Below are 17,736 nucleotides of genomic sequence, written 5' to 3' on the forward strand. Positions count from 1 at the left end.
AATCTAAAAGCAACAGAGCTCACGCTGGGCTTCGTTCTAAAATCACTGCATATGACGCAGCTGGGTCAAATCAAAAAGCCCTTGAAGAGTCCTTGAATCACCCAGTAAGACAGAATGTGGGGTCTGTGTAAATTCCCTGTGTAGTAATATGTGCACAGTATATCCAGTAATGTCCAGTGTCATGCAAACCAACTTTCAGGTTTTTTAATTATATAAAAAAGAGGGACAGATGTAAACTCTACGATCATCCTCTTTGCCATGAGGTGCTTGCTCTGTTTGAGACACACAGGATCTGAGACCACGTGGGAGAAGAGTAAATTCCTGTTTTCCCTCCACTCTGGGGCATAAAAGTGGGTGGGTGGGAAACAAGAACAAATCCCCTTGTCTCTTCCCTCCCCGCCCTTCCCTAGGACCGTACATATGATCAGATTTGCACATGTTCAGTGTGAGGAAGGTGTGACCTCGCCCCCCCACCCCCAGCTCCTCACGCCAAGAGCAATGAGGCTGCAAAGCCCAGGGCAGGCCCATTGCCCAGTCTGCTTCCTGCCTGGTCACGTGCCTGGCCACCCCAGGGAACAGGGGAAGCCCACCCAGACCCCGGGCCCCTGTGCCCCAAGAGCTGCATTTTTCAGAATTCCCCAGTTCCTCCACACGGGTGCCATGATCCATTTCTCACCTAATGCTGGTGAATCTCCAGCCCCTTGAGGCCAGGCTTCTGAAAGTCACCTGGGCAGGCCTGCAAGGGGAAAAGTCAACCATGGTTTTCTGTCCTTACACTTGAGTGGGGCGATCCTGTGGATGGAAGGCCAGAGAAAACCCACAAAGTACAGAAAACCTGCGGAATTGGTTGCTTGATGTCTTGGCATAAAGCAGCGCTGTTCAAATTTAAGACGGTTCAACCCATTTCAGGATGAACCTGGTCAAATTTCAAAGACTTCTGTCTCTCACTTTTAGAAATATCTATTAAGTTAAAAAAAAAAACAAAACAAAAACAAGCTGGGCACGGTAGCTCCCGCCTGTAATCCCAGCACTTTGGGAGGCCAAGGCTGGCGGATCACTTGAGGCAAGGAGTTGGAGACCAGCCTGGTCAACATGGAGAGACCCCGTCTACTATAAATACAAAAATTAGCCAGGCATGGTGTTATGCACCTGTAATCCCAGCTACTTGGGAGGCTGAGGCAGGAGAATCACTTGAACCCGGAGCCGGAGGTTGCAGTGAGCCAAGACATGCCATTGCACTCCAGCCTGGGAGCAGAGTGAGACTCCCATCTCAAAAAAAAAAAAAAAACTGAAAAATCATTTGTGACTCTTTCCTTAATGCTATACTTTTAAAAATCACTGAAAACTAACAATGGCAGTCATAAAAGGATAAAAACTATAATTGCACTTATAGGAGGTCCCTAGGGCTGTCAAACCAATAGATACAGAAAGCAGAATGCTGGTTGCTAGGGCTAGGAGGCGAGGAGGAGGGGGAGTTAATGTTTTGTGGATACTGAGCTTAAGTTTTGCAAGATGAAAGCAGTTCTGGAGCTGGGTGGGGTGAAGGTTGCACAATAAAGTGGTTATACTTAATGCCACAGAACTATACATTTTTAAATGGTTACAATGGTACATTTTATGTAAATCTTACAATTAAAAAACAAAACTGCCAGGCACAGTGGCTCACTCATGGCTGTAATCCCAGCACTTTGGGAGGCCAAGGCAGGCGGGCTGCTTGAGCTCAGGAGTTCTAGAGCAGCCTGGGCAACATGGCAAAACTTCGTCTCTACAAAAAAAAAAGGCCAGGCATGGTGGTACACACCTGTAGTCCCAACTGCGCCAGAAGCTGAGGTGGGAGGATCGCTTGAGCCCAAGAGATGGAGGTTGCAATAGGCCGCAATCACACCATTGCACTCTAGCCTGGGTGACAGAGCGAGATCCTGTCTCCCAAAAAATAAACAAACAATAAAACATTGGCAGCCTGGCTGATATGTTACATTACAAACCGCAGTTGCCAGCAGGCCACCTTGACTTTGACTACCTGGAGAGGAGTGGTCCAAGAGTCAGACCTCAGTTACTCACCGTCTGGAACACTGTCTGGGACAGGAAAGTGGCTGTGACCTTGCTAATGTCACTGTTGCCTCCCATCTTACAAAGGATGTAGCCATACAGGTTTGCAGCTTGGAGAGAGATCCCAGCAACCACCAGAGCCTGCACTCAGACAAAGAAAGCAAAGGTCACTTTTTTTTGAGACAGAGTTTCGCTCTGTCGCCCAGGCTGGGGTGCAGAGGCACGATCTCAGCTCACTGCAAGTTCCGCCTCCCGGGTTCACACCATTCTCCTGCCTCAGCCTCCCGAGTAGCTGGGACTACAGGCGTCCGCCACCAGGCCCGGCTAATTTTTTTGTATTTTTAGTAGAGACAGTGTTTCACCGTGTTAGCCAGGATGGTCTCGATCTCCTGACGCAAAGGTCACTTTCTAAGAGCATTTACAGAAATGCACCTCTCAAGCCACGTAGAAATGCTCTAGCCTGCACCTAAGAATAGTAACAGCCAACATTTACTGAGCATTTGCAAATACCCACGGACACCTCAGAATCATTACAACTGGAGAGGTTGCCACCATCATCATCCCATTTTACAAAGAGGAAACTGAGGCTCAGGAAGACGAAAGCTGCCCAAGGTCACAGAACTGGAGCGTGGTCGAGCCGGGATCCAAATTCCAGGGCCCGCACTTTCATTAAATGACACTGTTGTTTTACTATCTACAAATATTTTGTTTTCTCTATTTACTGATTTTTTTTAAGACGGAGTCTCACTCTGTCACCCAGGCTGAAGTGCAGTGGCACGATCTTGGCTCACTGCAACCTCCGCCTCCTGGGTTCAAGCGATTCTCCTGCCTCAGCCTCCCAAGTAGCTGAGATTACAGGCGTGTGCCACTACGCCCAGCTAATTTTGGTATCTATAGTACAGACAGGGTTTTGCCATGTTGGCCAGGCTGGTCTCAAACTCCTGACCTCAGGTGATTCACCTGCCACAGCCTCCCAAAGTTCTGGGATTACAGATGTGAGGTACTGTGCCAGCCTGTGTGAGTCCATTTATATGAAATGCCCAGAATAGGCAAATCCACAGAAACAGAAAAATTAATAGGTGCCAGGGCTTGGAGGAACAGAAGCACAGGGAAGCAATGTCAAAAGGGCGCAAGGCTTCTTCTTCAGGTGATGAAAATTTCCTAACATTGATGGTGGTTTTGGCTGTACAACTCTGTGACTGCACTAGAAGCCACTGAATTCCACACTTAGTATTTATTTTATTTTTTGGAGACAGGGTCTCACTCTAGCACCCAGGCTGGAGTGCAGTGGCACAATCTTGGCTCACTGCAACCTTTGCTTCCCGGGCTCAAGCGTGCACACCATCATGCCTGGGTAATTTTTGCATTTTTTGCAGAGATGGGGTTTTGCTATGTTGCCCAGGCTGGTCTCGAACTCCTGAGCTCAAGCAATCCTTCCGCCTTGGCCTCCCAAAGGCCTGGGATTATAGGCGTAAGCCACCATGCCAAGCCCCTAATTGTATACTTTAAATGGGTAAATTGTATGGAATGTGTATTATATCTCAATAAACTTGTTATAATTGATCAATCAATCAATAACAAATAACAACAAAAGCCTAGTGGTGCAAACACTTTTTTTGCAGAGACATCAAAGCAATGTGGAAGTCAAGATCTGGCCTTACCAGCCATTTTAGCTTCAAGGAAAATAAGGTGCTAAAAAAAAACACAATCCATATCATGGGGCAGATTATGAGGCCCAGCCAGAAGATTCGTGCTTCAGCTTCTGTGGCAGCAATGCTATTCGGAGAGACCTGTTAAAGGAAAGTAATTCAAATGTCAAAACAAGTGGAAATGGTTGCAAACGAGCGTGCTCACATTTTCATTTATTTTATTTTGCAGATGCTTTTGTTGCTGTGGGATTTTTTGTTGTTGATGTTGTTTTGTTTTGTTTTTGAGACAAAGTCTCATTGTGTCACCCAGGCTGGAGTGCAGTGGCGTGATCTTGGCTCACTGGAACCTCCGCCTCCTGGGTTCAAGTGATTCTCGTGCCTCAGCCTCCCGAGTAGCTGGGAATACAGGTGCCTGCCACCACGCCCAGCTAATTTTTGTATTTTTAGTAGAGACAGGGTTTCACCATGTTGCCCAGGCTAGTCTCAAACTCCTAACCTCAAGTGATCCACCCACCTCCGCCTCCCAAAGTGCTGGGATTGCGGGCGTGAGCCACCACGCCCGGTCTATTTTGGAGACACTTTTGCCACACCCATGTTTCACCAGAGCACCTTGGCAATGGTGGCTTTTGTGTAGGGCAGGAATCAGATATGCACAAAACTCCAAAGGAACCCACAGAAACTTTCCACACCCATTATCCCCGCTCTGGTTAGTTCAACTCGTCATGGAGAATACCTTCCTGGCTTCAAAGATCCAGTGGCTCTTCCCATCTTCATCTATCTGGTTCCACCATCGAAGGCCCACCAGGAGTCTTCCGGTTACATTCTGAGGACAATAGACAAAGGACTCTGAGCAGGTCACAGGCAAAGAGTCTTATTCACTGTATTGATAAATAAAAGTTCCTTGATTCATTTCAGACTTGTACTGGAAGCAGGAAGAAAAAAGGCCTTGAATTGTAGTGGATTCTCAGATGTCAAGACTTCTAGTTTTCAACTAAGCTCACTTTTAAAAGTTACACACTCCCCCCACAAAACATATATAATTTATATGTTCATATTATATATGTTTTAAATATATGTATTAATTCATATACAAGTGATATGGTTTGGCTGTCTCCCCACTCAAACCTCATCTTGAATTGTCGCTTCCATAATTCCCACGTGTTGTGGGGGAGACCGGGTGGGAGATAATTGAATCATAGAGGCAGTTTCCCCCACACTGTTCTCATGGTAGTGAATAAGTGCCACGAGATCTGATGGTTTTTATAAGGGAAACCCCTCTCACTTGGCTTTCATTCTCTCTCTCTTTTTTTTTTTTTTTTTTCTGAGATGGAGTTTGGCTCTTGTCACCCAGGCTGGAGTGCAATGGCACAACCTCGGCTCACTGCAACCTCCGCCTCCCGGGTTCAAGTGATTCTTCTGCCTCAGCCTCCCAAGTAGCTGGGATTACAGGCACACACCACCGTGCCCAGCTAATTTTTGTATTTTTAGTAGAGACGGGGTTTCTCCATTCCCCTTACTTTTAAGTGACACTGCTCAGCACTCTTAAGCATGTCTCAGGAGTCTAAACCAAAGTACCTCTTGGTACCACGCACACAGGGGACAAGCCTCGTGTTTCGGAAGTGATGACATCACACAAAAGGGCCTCACCTTCACAGACCAGAAGTCCAGGGACAGGAGGAGCAGCACCGTGACAAAACAGCCCACAAAGCTCTTGCTGAACCAGTCGCAGCTCACGTAGGTGACGATGGCACTCACTCGGAAAAACAGGTGGAAAAAGGTGGCCAAGGGGTGTCTAGGAAAGGACCCAGAAGGCGCCCTCACTCCAAGAGCCAAGCGGATGGTCACTGAACTCCCTTTACCACTTCAGACTTTGCTGGGGGTGTTAGCGTGGCTCAATGGAATGTTCTCCCTGGTGCATATGACGCAGAAACTCAGGCTGTAGCCCTGGGGACACATCATTAGGTCAGCAGTCCCCAGACAGTCATGCTGACACTGTTTTTTTTCCTCCCCTTCGAAGAATCCAGTACTTTCCCGCCACTTGACTCCAAATATCACTTGCCCTCTTCGAAACACGGTCATCTTTGAAGTGAAACGTGACAGCAGTCACTGCCTTCCCGCCTAGCAGAGATGACGGCCAGTTCCCTAAAGGTAAAGGTTGGGTTTTTCCACCAGTCACTGAGCTCCAAGCTCACACGCAGCCCACGGGGCAGGTGTCTCATGTCATCGGGGAATGCGTGTTCCTGGACATAGGGAAACATGTGGCCTGTGAATGGCAGGTCTAACTCATCATACTTGCTCAGTGGTGAATGGCACGTGAATCCTGGCATTTAATCTAGGGGAAGGTGGTTCTTGTTCACTGTGCCTTTAGACACAAACCTGGCCAGAAAGAAGAGAGGGAGCCAAGGGGAACATGCTCATCCTGTGTAAATTGCTTTTCTTTTTTTTTTTTTTTTTTTTGAGATGGAGTCTTGCTCTGTCCCCTAGGCTGGAGTGCAGTGGCGTGATCTCGGTTCACAGCAACCTCCACCTCCTGGGTTCAAGCAATTCTCCTGCCTCAGCCTCCCAAGTAGCTGAGATTACAGGCGCCTACCACCACGCCCAGCTAATTTTTGTACTTTGAGTAGAAACAGGATTTCAACATGTTGGCCAGGCTGGTTTCGAACTCCTGACCTCAAGTGATCTGTCCACTTTGGCTTCCCAAAGTGCTGGGATTACAGGCATAAGCAACCACACCTGGCCTTATTTTTTTTATTATTATTATTTTTTAATGTAAGTCTGATATAGGCCAGGCACGGTGGCTCACACCTGTAATGCCAGCACATTGGGAGGCCGAGGCGGGCAGATCACCTGAGGTCAGGAGTTCAAGACCAGCCTGGCCAACATGGTGAAACCCCATTTCTACTCAAAATACAAAAATTAGCTGGGCATGGTGGTGGCTGCCTGTAACCCCAGCTACTCGGAAGGCTGAGGCAGGAGAATCACTAGAACCTGGGAGGCGGAGGTTGCAGTGAGCCAAGATCACGCCACTGCACTGCAGCCTGGGTGAGAAAGTTAGACTCCAACTCAAAAAATAAAAAAATAAAAACAAGAAAAGAAAGGTTACCAAATTGTATAGAGCAGGTGATGGCAGTGGGTGATGTGGGCCAGACTGAAGACACTTGTGGGTTTCTGTTTCTTTCTGTGGTTTCCCAGTTTAAATAGAGCACACAGGTAGAGAACGATACTCAACTATGATCAGGAAATCAATGGCACGAGCCCAGTTGTTATACCAGAAAGGGTTTCAGATCCAGACCCCAAGAGAGGGTTCTTGGATCTCACCCAAGAAAGAATTCAGGGCAAGTCCATTGAGTAAAGTGAAAGCAAGTTTATTTGGAAAGTAAAGGAATAAAGAATGGCTAGTCTATAGATAGAGCAGTCCTAAGGGCTGCTGGTTGCCCATTTTTATGGCTATTTCTTGATGATATGCTAAAGAAGGGGTGGATTATTCATGCCTCCCCTTTTTCGACCATATAGGGCAACTTCCAGACGTTGCCATGACATCTGTGAACTGTCATGGTGCTGGTGGGAGTGTAGCAGTGGGGACGACCAGAGGTCACTCTCATGGCCATCTTGGTTTTGGTGGGTTTTAGCCGGCTTTTTTACTGCAACCTGTTTTATCAGCAAGGTCTTTATGACCTGTATCCTGTGCGACCTCCTATCTCATCCTGTGACTTAGAATGCCTTAACCGTCCAGGAATGCAGCCCAGTAGGTCTCAGCCTCATTTTACCCAGCCCCTATTCAAGATGGAGTTGCTCTGGTTCACACGCCTCTGACACAGTGATGGATGAGAATGAAACCCGCACCTCAGGGCAGGGGAGGAAAAGGGAGGGATGAAAGGGACTCTTCCCAGCACCAGGCAGCTGTGCAAACCAGACCCAGTACCGCCAGAGCCAAGATTTTCATGAGAAGTCAGAAATCCAGACTTGCAATGGGAAATCTGATTTTAAATGATGGCCACTAATTCTTTTACTGAAATATCAGTCTATGTTTCTCACTGGCCTGCGAGCAGTGAGCTTGCAACCTCTGGATTAGGTTACAAAATGTTGTGGGCTTTGGAAAGTGAGAGGCAGAATGGGGTGGTCACAGAGGTCCACACAGAACTGCAGGGGAAAGAGCCTGCTCATTCTCCCCAAGAAGAAATGGAGTCCGAGTCAACAAACCATAGGTGCCTATAAAACTGTGGGGTTTCCGACTCCCAGGGGAATGTTAAGATTCAGAAGCAGACTTCACAGTGACTTTCTGCATAGCAAAGCACCAACTATTCACCAGGATGGGTCTCATCTGAGCCTCTCAGGCTCTTGGCTCTCCTGGTGACCTGAATGAAAACCAACCCAGGAAGTGCACCCGGCTTTTAAGAATTAGACAGGATCAAGCCGGGCATGGTGGCTCACACCTGTAATCCCAGCACTTTGGGAGGCTGAGGCAGGTGGATCACGAGGTCAAGAGATTGAGACCATCCCTGGCCAACATGGTGAAACCCCGTCTCTACTAAAAATACAAAAATTAGCTGAGCGTGGTGGTGGGCGCCTGTAGTCCCAGCTACTCGGGACGCTGAGGCAGGAGAATTGCTTGAATCTGGGAGGCGGAGGTTGCAGTGAGTTGAGATCGTACTACTGCACTCCGGCCTGGTGACAGAGCGAGACTCCGTCTCAAAAAAAATAAAAAATAAAAATAAAAGAAGAATTAGACAGGATCACCAGGCGTGGTGGCTCACACCTGTAATCCTAGCTCTTTGGGAGGCCGAGGCAGGCAGATCAGTTGAAGTCAGGAATTCAAGACCAGCGTGGCCAACATGGTAAAACTCCGTCTCTACTAAAAATACAAAAATTAGCCAATTGTGGTGGCAGGTGCCTGTAATCCCAGCTACTCAGGAGGCTGAGGCAGGAGAATCGCTTGAACCTGGGAGGTGGAGGTTGCCGTGAGTCGAGATGATGCCACTGCACTCCAGCTTGGGCAACAGAGCAAATCGCTGTCTCAAAGAAGAGTTAGACAGGATCACATAGAACTTAAAAACTTCCTGGAGTGTTCCAGAAGATAAGACTCTTGGGTGTCTCTTTTTGCTGTAAACCTCATTGAGAATTTCCTAACTGAATAAAATTTTGTCCCTTGCCCCTGGAGATAAATAAATGCTCTTTCAATAACTGAAAGTTCTTTGAGGGCACAGACCATGTTTAACACATTTTTATATCCCCCAAAGCACCCAGTATTTAAGATTCTCCGCAAACATATTTGTTATGTTGAACCTTGTAATCGACTCAGTTAGAATCACTGGAAACATCTGTCCTCTTTGTAGAACAATACAAATGTAAAAAAAAAAAAAAAAGATAGAGGGTCGGGCGCGGTGGCCCATGCCTATAATCCCAGCACTTTGGGAGGCTGAGGCGGCTGGATCACTTGAAGTCAGGAGTTCGAGACCAGCCTGGCCAACATGGTGAAACCCTATCTCTACTAAAACTACAAAAATTAGCCAGGCCTGATGGCAGGTGCCTGTAATCCCAGCTACTTGGGAGGCTGAGGCAGGAGAATTGCTTGAACCTGGGAGGCAGAGGTTGCAGTGAGCTGAGATTGCACCACTGCACTACGGAGCAAGACTCCATCTCAAAACAACAAAACATACAGATCTCAAAAAAATGTCAGAGTGTGAGCCAAGTGTGCGCTGACCCATGGTAAAATGTGGAAGTAAATGCATTCGAATAAATCCCCTGCCCACCCGCTTCTTTCTTTTTTCTTTTTGGCTGTGGCTCTCCTAAAATAAAATGCAGAAAAATTTCCAGTTGTTGATAGCTTCCACTTAGCTGGGCCCTGATTAACTCAATGGAAAGTGGTGTTACTCAAACAGAGTTCAAAGCCCAAAGCAAGTAGAAGAGGACGCCTGTTGCCCTTTTAAATGTTGCTTTAATCCTATTTTATGCAGGTTGCTCCAACAGCATCCTCCAAGTCCTCATTCAGTCCCTATCTGGAGTTTGCCCAGCCTGTGCCTCTAGCTAATACTGTGTGATCTCAGACCAGTTTTCCAGAGTTTTGAGAGTCATGGCTTAAGTCCTGTCCACTCGTCTCTGCCATCGGGTCCTCCATCCTCCTGCTCCCCAGCAACATGGAGCACACACACACACACCACCAATCACCTCCAGTTCCCAGTGCCATTGCTCTCTAACTCCGCCCTCCCAGGCATCAACCTGGGAGGTTGCCCCTTGAGAGGCAAACAGCACAGGGGCATGGCACCAGCTGCGTGTGTTCCCGGACCAACTGAGAATCAGGCGGCATATTCTTGTGGCCCAAAAACGAGATGCAGATGAACTGGGAGAGGAAGTTTTTATTTCTGTAGCCAGTTACAGGGAGAAGACCTAGAAAATATCGCCAGGCCAACTTAAAATTACCAAGTTTTCCAGAGCTTATATACCTTCTGAGCTATATGTCATGGATAAGTTTGCATTCATCTAAAATAAGTGATTGGCCGGGGGCGGTGGCTCACGCCTGTAATCCCCAGCCCTTTGGGAAGCTGAGGCAGGCAGATCACTTGAGGTCAGGAGTTCGAGACCAGCCTGGCCAACATGGCAAAACTCCGGCTCTAATAAAAATACAAAAATTAGCGGGTGTGGTGGTGCACGCCTATAATTCCAGCTACTCGGGAGGCTGAGGCAGGGGAACTGCTTGAACCCAGGAGGCAAAGTTTGCAGTGAGCCAAGATCGTGCCACTGGACTCCAACCTGGAGTCAGAGTGAGACTCCATCTCAAAATGAATGAATGAATGAATGAATGAATGAATAAAATAAAATAAAATAAAGATTAACTTCTTTTAATCTATAACTAATATCTGAGTCCTGAAGACCTTCCTCTGGAGCCTCAGTAAATTTACTTAATCTAAATGGGTCCAGGTGCTGGGGTGATTACCCTTATCTTGTCTCCTGCTAAATCATGGAGGTTTGGGGAGTCTCTTCAGACCCCTAATAAACTTGTTTGTGGAGGCCTGGGGAGTTTCTTTGGACCTCCCAATAAACTTATTTCATCCTAAATGGGTCCTTTGTTATCTTGTCATACTTCAAGGACCAGGAAAGACCTGGGCACAACTCTGGGTGGGCTTTTGTCACATTCCAGCCTTTGTATAAGGGCACTGGCTCTCTCAGCTTTTAATATTTAACTTCACCACTCATTCAGTGCTGAGATAGCTGTTATGGAGGCCTATGTTAGTGAGAACTGGCCTGCCACCCATGGGCTTGGGCGCTAGACCACCAGCATTCCAATCCTGGCTCTAATCTCTGAGTAGCTCTGTGGTCTTCCCTAAGCTACTTAACTCTGTGATCCCTCCATCTCCTCTTCTGCAAAATGGGAATGCCAACAGGATCCACTTCCTAAGACACTGAAAACATCGGGTGAGGGTGGTACATATAAAGTGCCTGAAACACACACCACGCTCAAAAATAGGTGACAGCCATTACCATCTCAGTCCTCCGTGTCATTCGAAACAACGGTTCCACCACCAAGAGCCAAACTGTGAAATTCCCCCTCTGACCACAACTTTCTCTCACTCCTGAGGGGACTACTTTTTGTCTTTGCAGGGATCTCCCAAGACTCCTGGGCCCCTCACATTCCCCCAGATGAACCTTCATCATGTTCAACTTGAACAGGTGCTATTTCCACACAGTATCCAACATCCCCAACCCCAGCCACATAGAAACCCATTGTTTCAAGAAGAGGAGACTCGGTGCTAACGCCTATAATCCCAGCACTTTGGGAGGCAGAGGTGGGCAGATTACTTGAGGTCAGGAGTTCAAGACCAGCCTGGACAACATGATGAACCCCCATCTCTACTAAAAATACAAAAATTAGCCGGGGATGGTGGCAGATGCCTGTAGTCCCAGCTGCTCAGGAGGCTGAGACAGGAGGATCGCTTGAACCTGGGAGGTGTAGGTTGCAGTGAGCCAAGATCACATCACTGCACTCCAGCCTGGGTGACAGAGTGAGACTCCATCTCAAAAAAAAAAAGAAAAAAGAAGAGGTGAGAAAATGACACAGTGACGAAAGGGGGAAAGGGATTACTCAAGTAAAGTGTTGTCAAGGCAGGGAGAGTCCTGATGGGGGCTTCTGTTCAACTTTCCTCTCTTTCTAGATCCACTTATGCAACTCTGGGCCCTTGTCACCCATTGTCTTCCTCCCCGGAGGGAAGCACAGTAGATTCTCAACCTGGAATGTGCGTGAAAGCCACCTGAGGAGGTCTCACGTTGTGCACAGGATACAAGGATTCAGATTTCAGGTGGGACCTGGACACATGAATTTCACAAAGAAAAAGCACAGCTCTACCCGGGTTCAGCAAACTACAACCTAAGGGCCAAATCTGGCCATGGCCTGCTTTTGTAAATGAAGTGTGGAGTCTTAATTAGGGAGAGTCAGGTTGGCAGAAATGAGGGAAAACAAAAAGAAAAGGCAGATAAGCTATAAATCTCCCTCTGTTCACGGTCCAGAACACACAGCCCTCCTTCACAACTAACACAATCTTTTTTTTTTTTTTTTTTTTTTTGAGACAGAGTCTCACTCTGTTGCCCAGGCTGGAGTGCAGTGGTATGATCTCGGCTCACTGCAGCCTCCGCCTCCCGGGTTCAAGTAATTCTCCTGCCTCAACCTCCTGAGTAGCTGGGATTGCAGGTGCATGCCACCACACCTGGCTAATTTTTGTATTTTTAGTAGAGATGGGGTTTTACCATGTTGGCCGGGCTGGTCTCGAACTCCTGACCTCAGGTGATCCACCTGCCTCAGTCTCCCAAAGTGCCAGGATTATAGGTGTGAGCTACTGTACCTGGCCAAATAACACAACCTTCCCGCACCCAGCTGTCATCAGACCCTCAGCTGATACAAAAATCACAAGTGAACTCACTGCAACCTTGGCATTATCAGTACTTCCCAAAGCCCTCTTCAGCACACAGCACAAGCACTATCCTAGAAAATCCCCAGCAAGCCTTTGTTTCCTGGCAGTCAGCTCCTCTCTTGCTGGCCTGCCCCTTGCTCCTTTGAAATGTACTTCCACACTTTCTCTTTACCTATAACTGTCTTGGTAAATTCTTCTTAAACCTGTGCCACCAGCCCCAGGTAGTTGCTGCTCACCTGTGTCATGAAGTTTTGTTGGTTTTGTTTTCATTTTTGTTTGTTTTGTTTGTTTTTAAGACAGGGTCTCACTCTGTCTCCCAGGCTGGAGTGCAGTGGCGTGATCAAGGCTCACTGCAGCCTCGACCTCCCAGGCTCAAGCATTCCTCCCATGTCAGCCTTCCAAGTAGCTGTGAATACAGGCAGACACCACCACACCTGGCTAATTTTTAAAATTTTTTGTAGAGATGGGATCTTACTATTTTGCCCAGGCTGGTCTCAAATTCCTGGGCTCAAGCTATCCTCCCATCTTAGCCTCTCAAAGTGCTACAATTACAGGTGTGAGCCACTGCGCCCAGCCTGTAAATCAAGTTTTATTGGAACACAGTCACACCCACTCATTCGCTGGACTACCAAGCCCAAAATACCCAGAGAGTGTGCCAACCCCTGCTCCAGACCAGCAAGAACAACTTGGTGATGACATTAGGCTCCCTTCGAAACAACCCAAAATGAAGCAAACTGCCCCTACCTGCTCCCCAAACCCACACTCCAAAAAAATCTACTTTCAAAAGCTGTTGGGTGGTTGCTGCCTGACTGGCACAATCCCAAGGGGTTGTGTTCTTTCTTGGAGTGGGTGAGGGGGGTAGTGATTGGGAAGGGATATGAGGGAGACTTCTGGATGCTGGGATGTTCTGTATCTTTATCTAATGAGTACATGTGTGTAAAAATTCACTGAACCATACGAATCTCCTGTTGGAAGCCGCTGACCAAAGCCAACCTTTGCAAGTCACTCTGAACATTTTACATGTGATACAATCCAGCAACCACAATCCCCAGGGTTTACCGAAGTGAGCTAAAAACTTACGTCTGCACAAAAAGCAACACACAAATATTTATAGCAGCTTCATTCATAATTGCCAAAACTCAGAAGCAACTAAGATGTCCTTCAATTGGCCAGGTGTGGTGGCTCATACCTGTAATCGCAGCATTTTGGGAGGCTGAGGTGGGCGGATCACTTGAGACCAAGAGTTCGAGACCAGCCTGGCCAACATGGCGAAAACCCATCTCTACTAAAAATACAAAATTTAGCCGGGCGTGGTGGCACGTACCTGTAGTCCCAGCTGCCGGAGAGGCTGAGGCATGAGAATCACTTGAACCCAAGAAGCAGAGGTTGCAGTGAGCCAAGATCGCACCACTGCACTCCAGCCTGGGTGACAGAGTGAGACTCTGTCTCAAAAAACAAACAAATAAAATGTCCTTCAATAGCAGAATGGATAAACTGTGGTACATCCAGACAACAGAATGCTATTCAGTGCTAAAAAGAAATGAGCTATCAGACCTCAAAAAGGCATACAGGAACCTTAAACGTGTATTGCTTAGTGAAAGAGGTTAATCTGAAAAGGCTGTGTATGGACAACTTCCACTATACAATGTTCTGGAAAAAGCAAAACTCTAGAGACAGTAAAAAGATCAGTGGTTGCCAGGAGTTACAGAGTGTGGGGAGGGATGCATAGGTGGAGCAGAGGGGACTTTTAGAGCTGGGAAACTACTCTATATGATGTTCTGATGGAGGACTTTTGACATTACACATTTGCCAAAACTCATAGAATGGGCTAGGCGTGGTGGCTCATGCCTGCCTACAATCCCAGCACTTTGGGAGGCCTAGGGGGCAGATAGCTTGAGCCCAGGAGTTCAAGACCAGCCTGGCCAACATGGTGAAACCCTGTCTCTACTAAAAATACAAACATTAGCCAGGTGGTGCACACCTGTAATCCAAGCTACTAGGGAGGATGAGGAAGGAGAATTGCCTGAACCCAGGAGGCGGAGGTTGCAGTGAGCCGAGATCTCACCACTGCACTCCCACCTAGGCGACAGAGCAAGACTCTGTCTCAAAAAAAAGAAAAAATATCAACCTGGGCAACATGGTAAAACCCAATCTCTACCAAAAAAAGAAAAAAAAAAAAAAAGAAAGAAAATTAGCCAGGCATGGTGGCACACGCCTACAGTCTCAGCTACTTGGAGTGCTAAGGTGTGAGGATGGCTTGAGCCTGGAAGGCAGAGGTTGCAGTGATCCGAGATCACACCAATGCATTCCAGCCTGGGCAACAGAGCAAGACCTTGTCTCAAAAAAAAAAAAAAAAAAAAGAAAGAAACAAAGAAAAAAAAAAAAACCTCATAAAATGTACAACACCAAGAGTAAACCCTGATATAAACTATGGATTTTAGTTAATAATAACGTATTGGTTCATCAAGTGTAACACATATACCACACTAATGCAAGATGTTTAAAATGGAGAAATTGGGGGAGAAGGGGAGTATATAAAAATTATATGAACTTTCTCCTCAAACTTTGCTACAAAACTGAAACTGCTCTAAAAACAGAGCCAGGTCCAGGTGTGGTGGCTCACACCTGTAATCCCAGCACTTTGGGAGGCCGAGACAGGTGGATCACCTGAGGTCAGGAATTCAAGACCAGCCTGACCAACATGGTGAAACCCCATCTCTAAAATACAAAAAGTAGCTGAATGTGGTGGCGGGCGCCTGTAATCCCAGCTACCTGGGAAACTGAGGCAGGAGAATCCCTTGAATCCGGGAGGCGGTGGTTGCAGTGTGCTGAGATCACAACACTACACTCCAGCCTGGGTGACAAAGAGAGACTCCGTCTCAAAAAAAAAAAATAGAGCCAGGCCGGGCATGGTGGCTCACGCCTATAATCCCAGCACTTTGGGAGGTCAAGGCGGGTGGATCACCTGAGGTCAGGAGCTCAAGACCAGCCTGGCCAACATGGTGAAACCCGCCTCTATTAAAAATACAAAAATTAGCCAGGTTTGGTGGCGGAAGCCTGTAATCCCAGCTACTCGGGAGGCTGAGGCACGAGAATCGCTTGAACTGGGGAGGTGGAGGTTGCAGTGAGCAGAGATCGCACCACTGCACTCCAGCCTGGGTGACAGAGCAAGACTCCATCTCAAAAAAAAAAGAGCCAGAATTTATAAAGGTGGGTGGACATAGGTATGAGGCTCTGTCTAGACAGAGTACACAGAGAAACTGGGAGGAGGCACAAACATCACTGTCCCACAACTTCTAAAGCAGGTCTGATTTGGGGGTGTAAACTCTGAATATCTGAGACAGGTCTCAGTTATTTTAGAAAGTTATTTTCCCAAGGTTGAGAACACACTCAGGAGATCCTGACAACATGTGTCCAAGGTGATCAGAGCACAGCTTGGTTTTGTACATTTCAGGGAGACAGGAGACAACAACCAACTTATGTAAGATGAACATTGGTTGGGTGTGGAAAGGCGGAACACCTTTCCAGACATCTGCTTCTCAGATCTATGTGATTGTACTCAATAAACAGTGTGGAGACCAGAACTCTGAGCCCTTTGCAGCCTCTGATTTGCTCTGGCCCCCTGGCTCCCACATTTATGAACCCTTAACCTGTCTCTTCTCATTCCTTTGTCACCACCGGACTTTGGGTACCCTACAGGTGGTGCTGAGGCTGGTCCCCAACAGAGACCAGCCTGACCAACATGAGGAAACCCCGTCTCTACTAAAAATACAAACAATTAGCTGGGAGGGGTCTTCCAGGGCATAGGTAGATTAGAGAAAAATGGTTGTGTTCTTTTAAGTTTCTGATGAGTGTCTCCAAAGGAGGCAATCAGATATGCATTTATCTCAGTGAGCAGGGGAGTGACTTTGAATAGAATGGGAGGCAGGTTGGCCTTAAGCATTTCCCAGTTTGACTTTTCCCTTTAGCTTAGTGATATGGGGGCCCCAAGATTTATTTTCCATCCACAGGGGAAGGTGAGTTAATCCTAAATTCGGCAGCGATCTAACAATGTCTTTAAAAGTTGTCCTGTGGCCAGGTGCAGTGGCTTAGGCCTGTAATCTCAGCACTTTGGGAGGCTGAGGCAGGAGGATCACCTGAGGCCAGGAGTTTGAGGCTGCACTGAGCTATGATCACACCACTGCACTGCAGCCTGGGGACAGAGGGAGAACTTGTCAAAAAAAAAAAAATACCCTTTACTTTGAAAACTGTACTCCTTTTTTTAAGCCCATCTCCAACTAGAATTCCTCATGAAACATCACATTTTAAATTCTGTGTCCTCTTTCAGACACTCTGGAAACCTTCCTGCTTCTCAGTATGGCAGGCCTGAAGAAAGGCATTCTCTTCCCTTCTTGGTTTGCTTTGCTCTGTGATGATGTCTAGAATTTGCTTAAAAATAACCTGAGTGTGCGGGGGTGGGAGGGGGTGAAGATGAAACGGGCCACATCCTGGTGATGACTGGGGATGGGCAATGGGAAAGTCAGGTTCATTGTTCTCTGTACTTTTACGTAAATTTGAATTTAAAAGTAGAAGAAGAAAGAAATCGGCAGAAGCAGCCCTGACTTTGCATTGAGGCCAGATGCCTTTTGGGATAAACCAAGCTCATGGGCTGATATTCTGGGTACCTAGATGGCCCAGCTGTGGTCCAAAAAAAAAAAAAATTTACACCTAAAAACCCCCCATTGAGTAATGGACTGTTACAGCTGGATACATGAAGAAAATTCCAGAAAGCAGGTCCTTTCTTCTGGGCTTACCAGTTCCTCTACAAAAAAAGAGGCCACCCCTCTCTGAAGTACACATGCCCAACCCTCCCTGTACCTGGCCAGCGTGGTGCAGGGAAAGCCAGAGGGTCCAGCCCCATGCTCCTGCTCCATGCTTGCTGGGTATGCAGTCCTGAACAAAGTACTAAACCCTTTTTGATATAGGAGTTAAGAAGAAATTATTTAGGCAGATAGTGAGGATATGAGAGTCCTCCGTAAGGTTTTCCTTTTAATGAAAAGCAGCCCCAAAATTATTTTCTTTCCTAACAAAGAGCAGCCTGTAAAATCCAGCTGCAGACAAGCAAGCTGGAAGCTTGCACAGGTGAAGGCCACCAGCAG

General features: G+C 47.2%; 1 protein-coding gene across 8 annotated transcripts in view; it reads right to left on the minus strand.

Moving 5' to 3' along the window:
• The window catches only part of TVP23A (trans-golgi network vesicle protein 23 homolog A), a 78,993-nt gene that overhangs the window by 13,198 nt on the left and 48,059 nt on the right, over positions 1-17,736 (minus strand). For 2 of the 8 annotated variants that reach the window (XR_010152557.1, XM_009430282.5), the window contains exons 3-7: positions 5,346-5,490; positions 4,432-4,521; positions 3,711-3,839; positions 2,062-2,190; positions 677-736 (exon numbers count right to left, since the gene is read on the minus strand). Coding sequence is in view for 6 of the 8 variants with exons in the window: in XM_009430282.5 (XP_009428557.1) it covers positions 677-736; positions 2,062-2,190; positions 3,711-3,839; positions 4,432-4,521; positions 5,346-5,490 (553 nt within the window). In the remaining 2 variants the exon portion in view is untranslated. Of the gene's footprint in view, positions 1-271; positions 338-676; positions 793-1,494; positions 1,920-2,061; positions 2,191-3,710; positions 3,840-4,431; positions 4,522-5,345; positions 5,491-17,736 lie in introns of those variants that run through there. The other 6 variants (XR_010152556.1, XM_016929399.4, XM_016929401.3 and 3 more) reach the window with 5 other exon arrangements.

Source organism: Pan troglodytes, chromosome 18, assembly GCF_028858775.2.
Source record: "Pan troglodytes isolate AG18354 chromosome 18, NHGRI_mPanTro3-v2.0_pri, whole genome shotgun sequence".
Taxonomy (NCBI): domain Eukaryota; kingdom Metazoa; phylum Chordata; class Mammalia; order Primates; family Hominidae; genus Pan; species Pan troglodytes.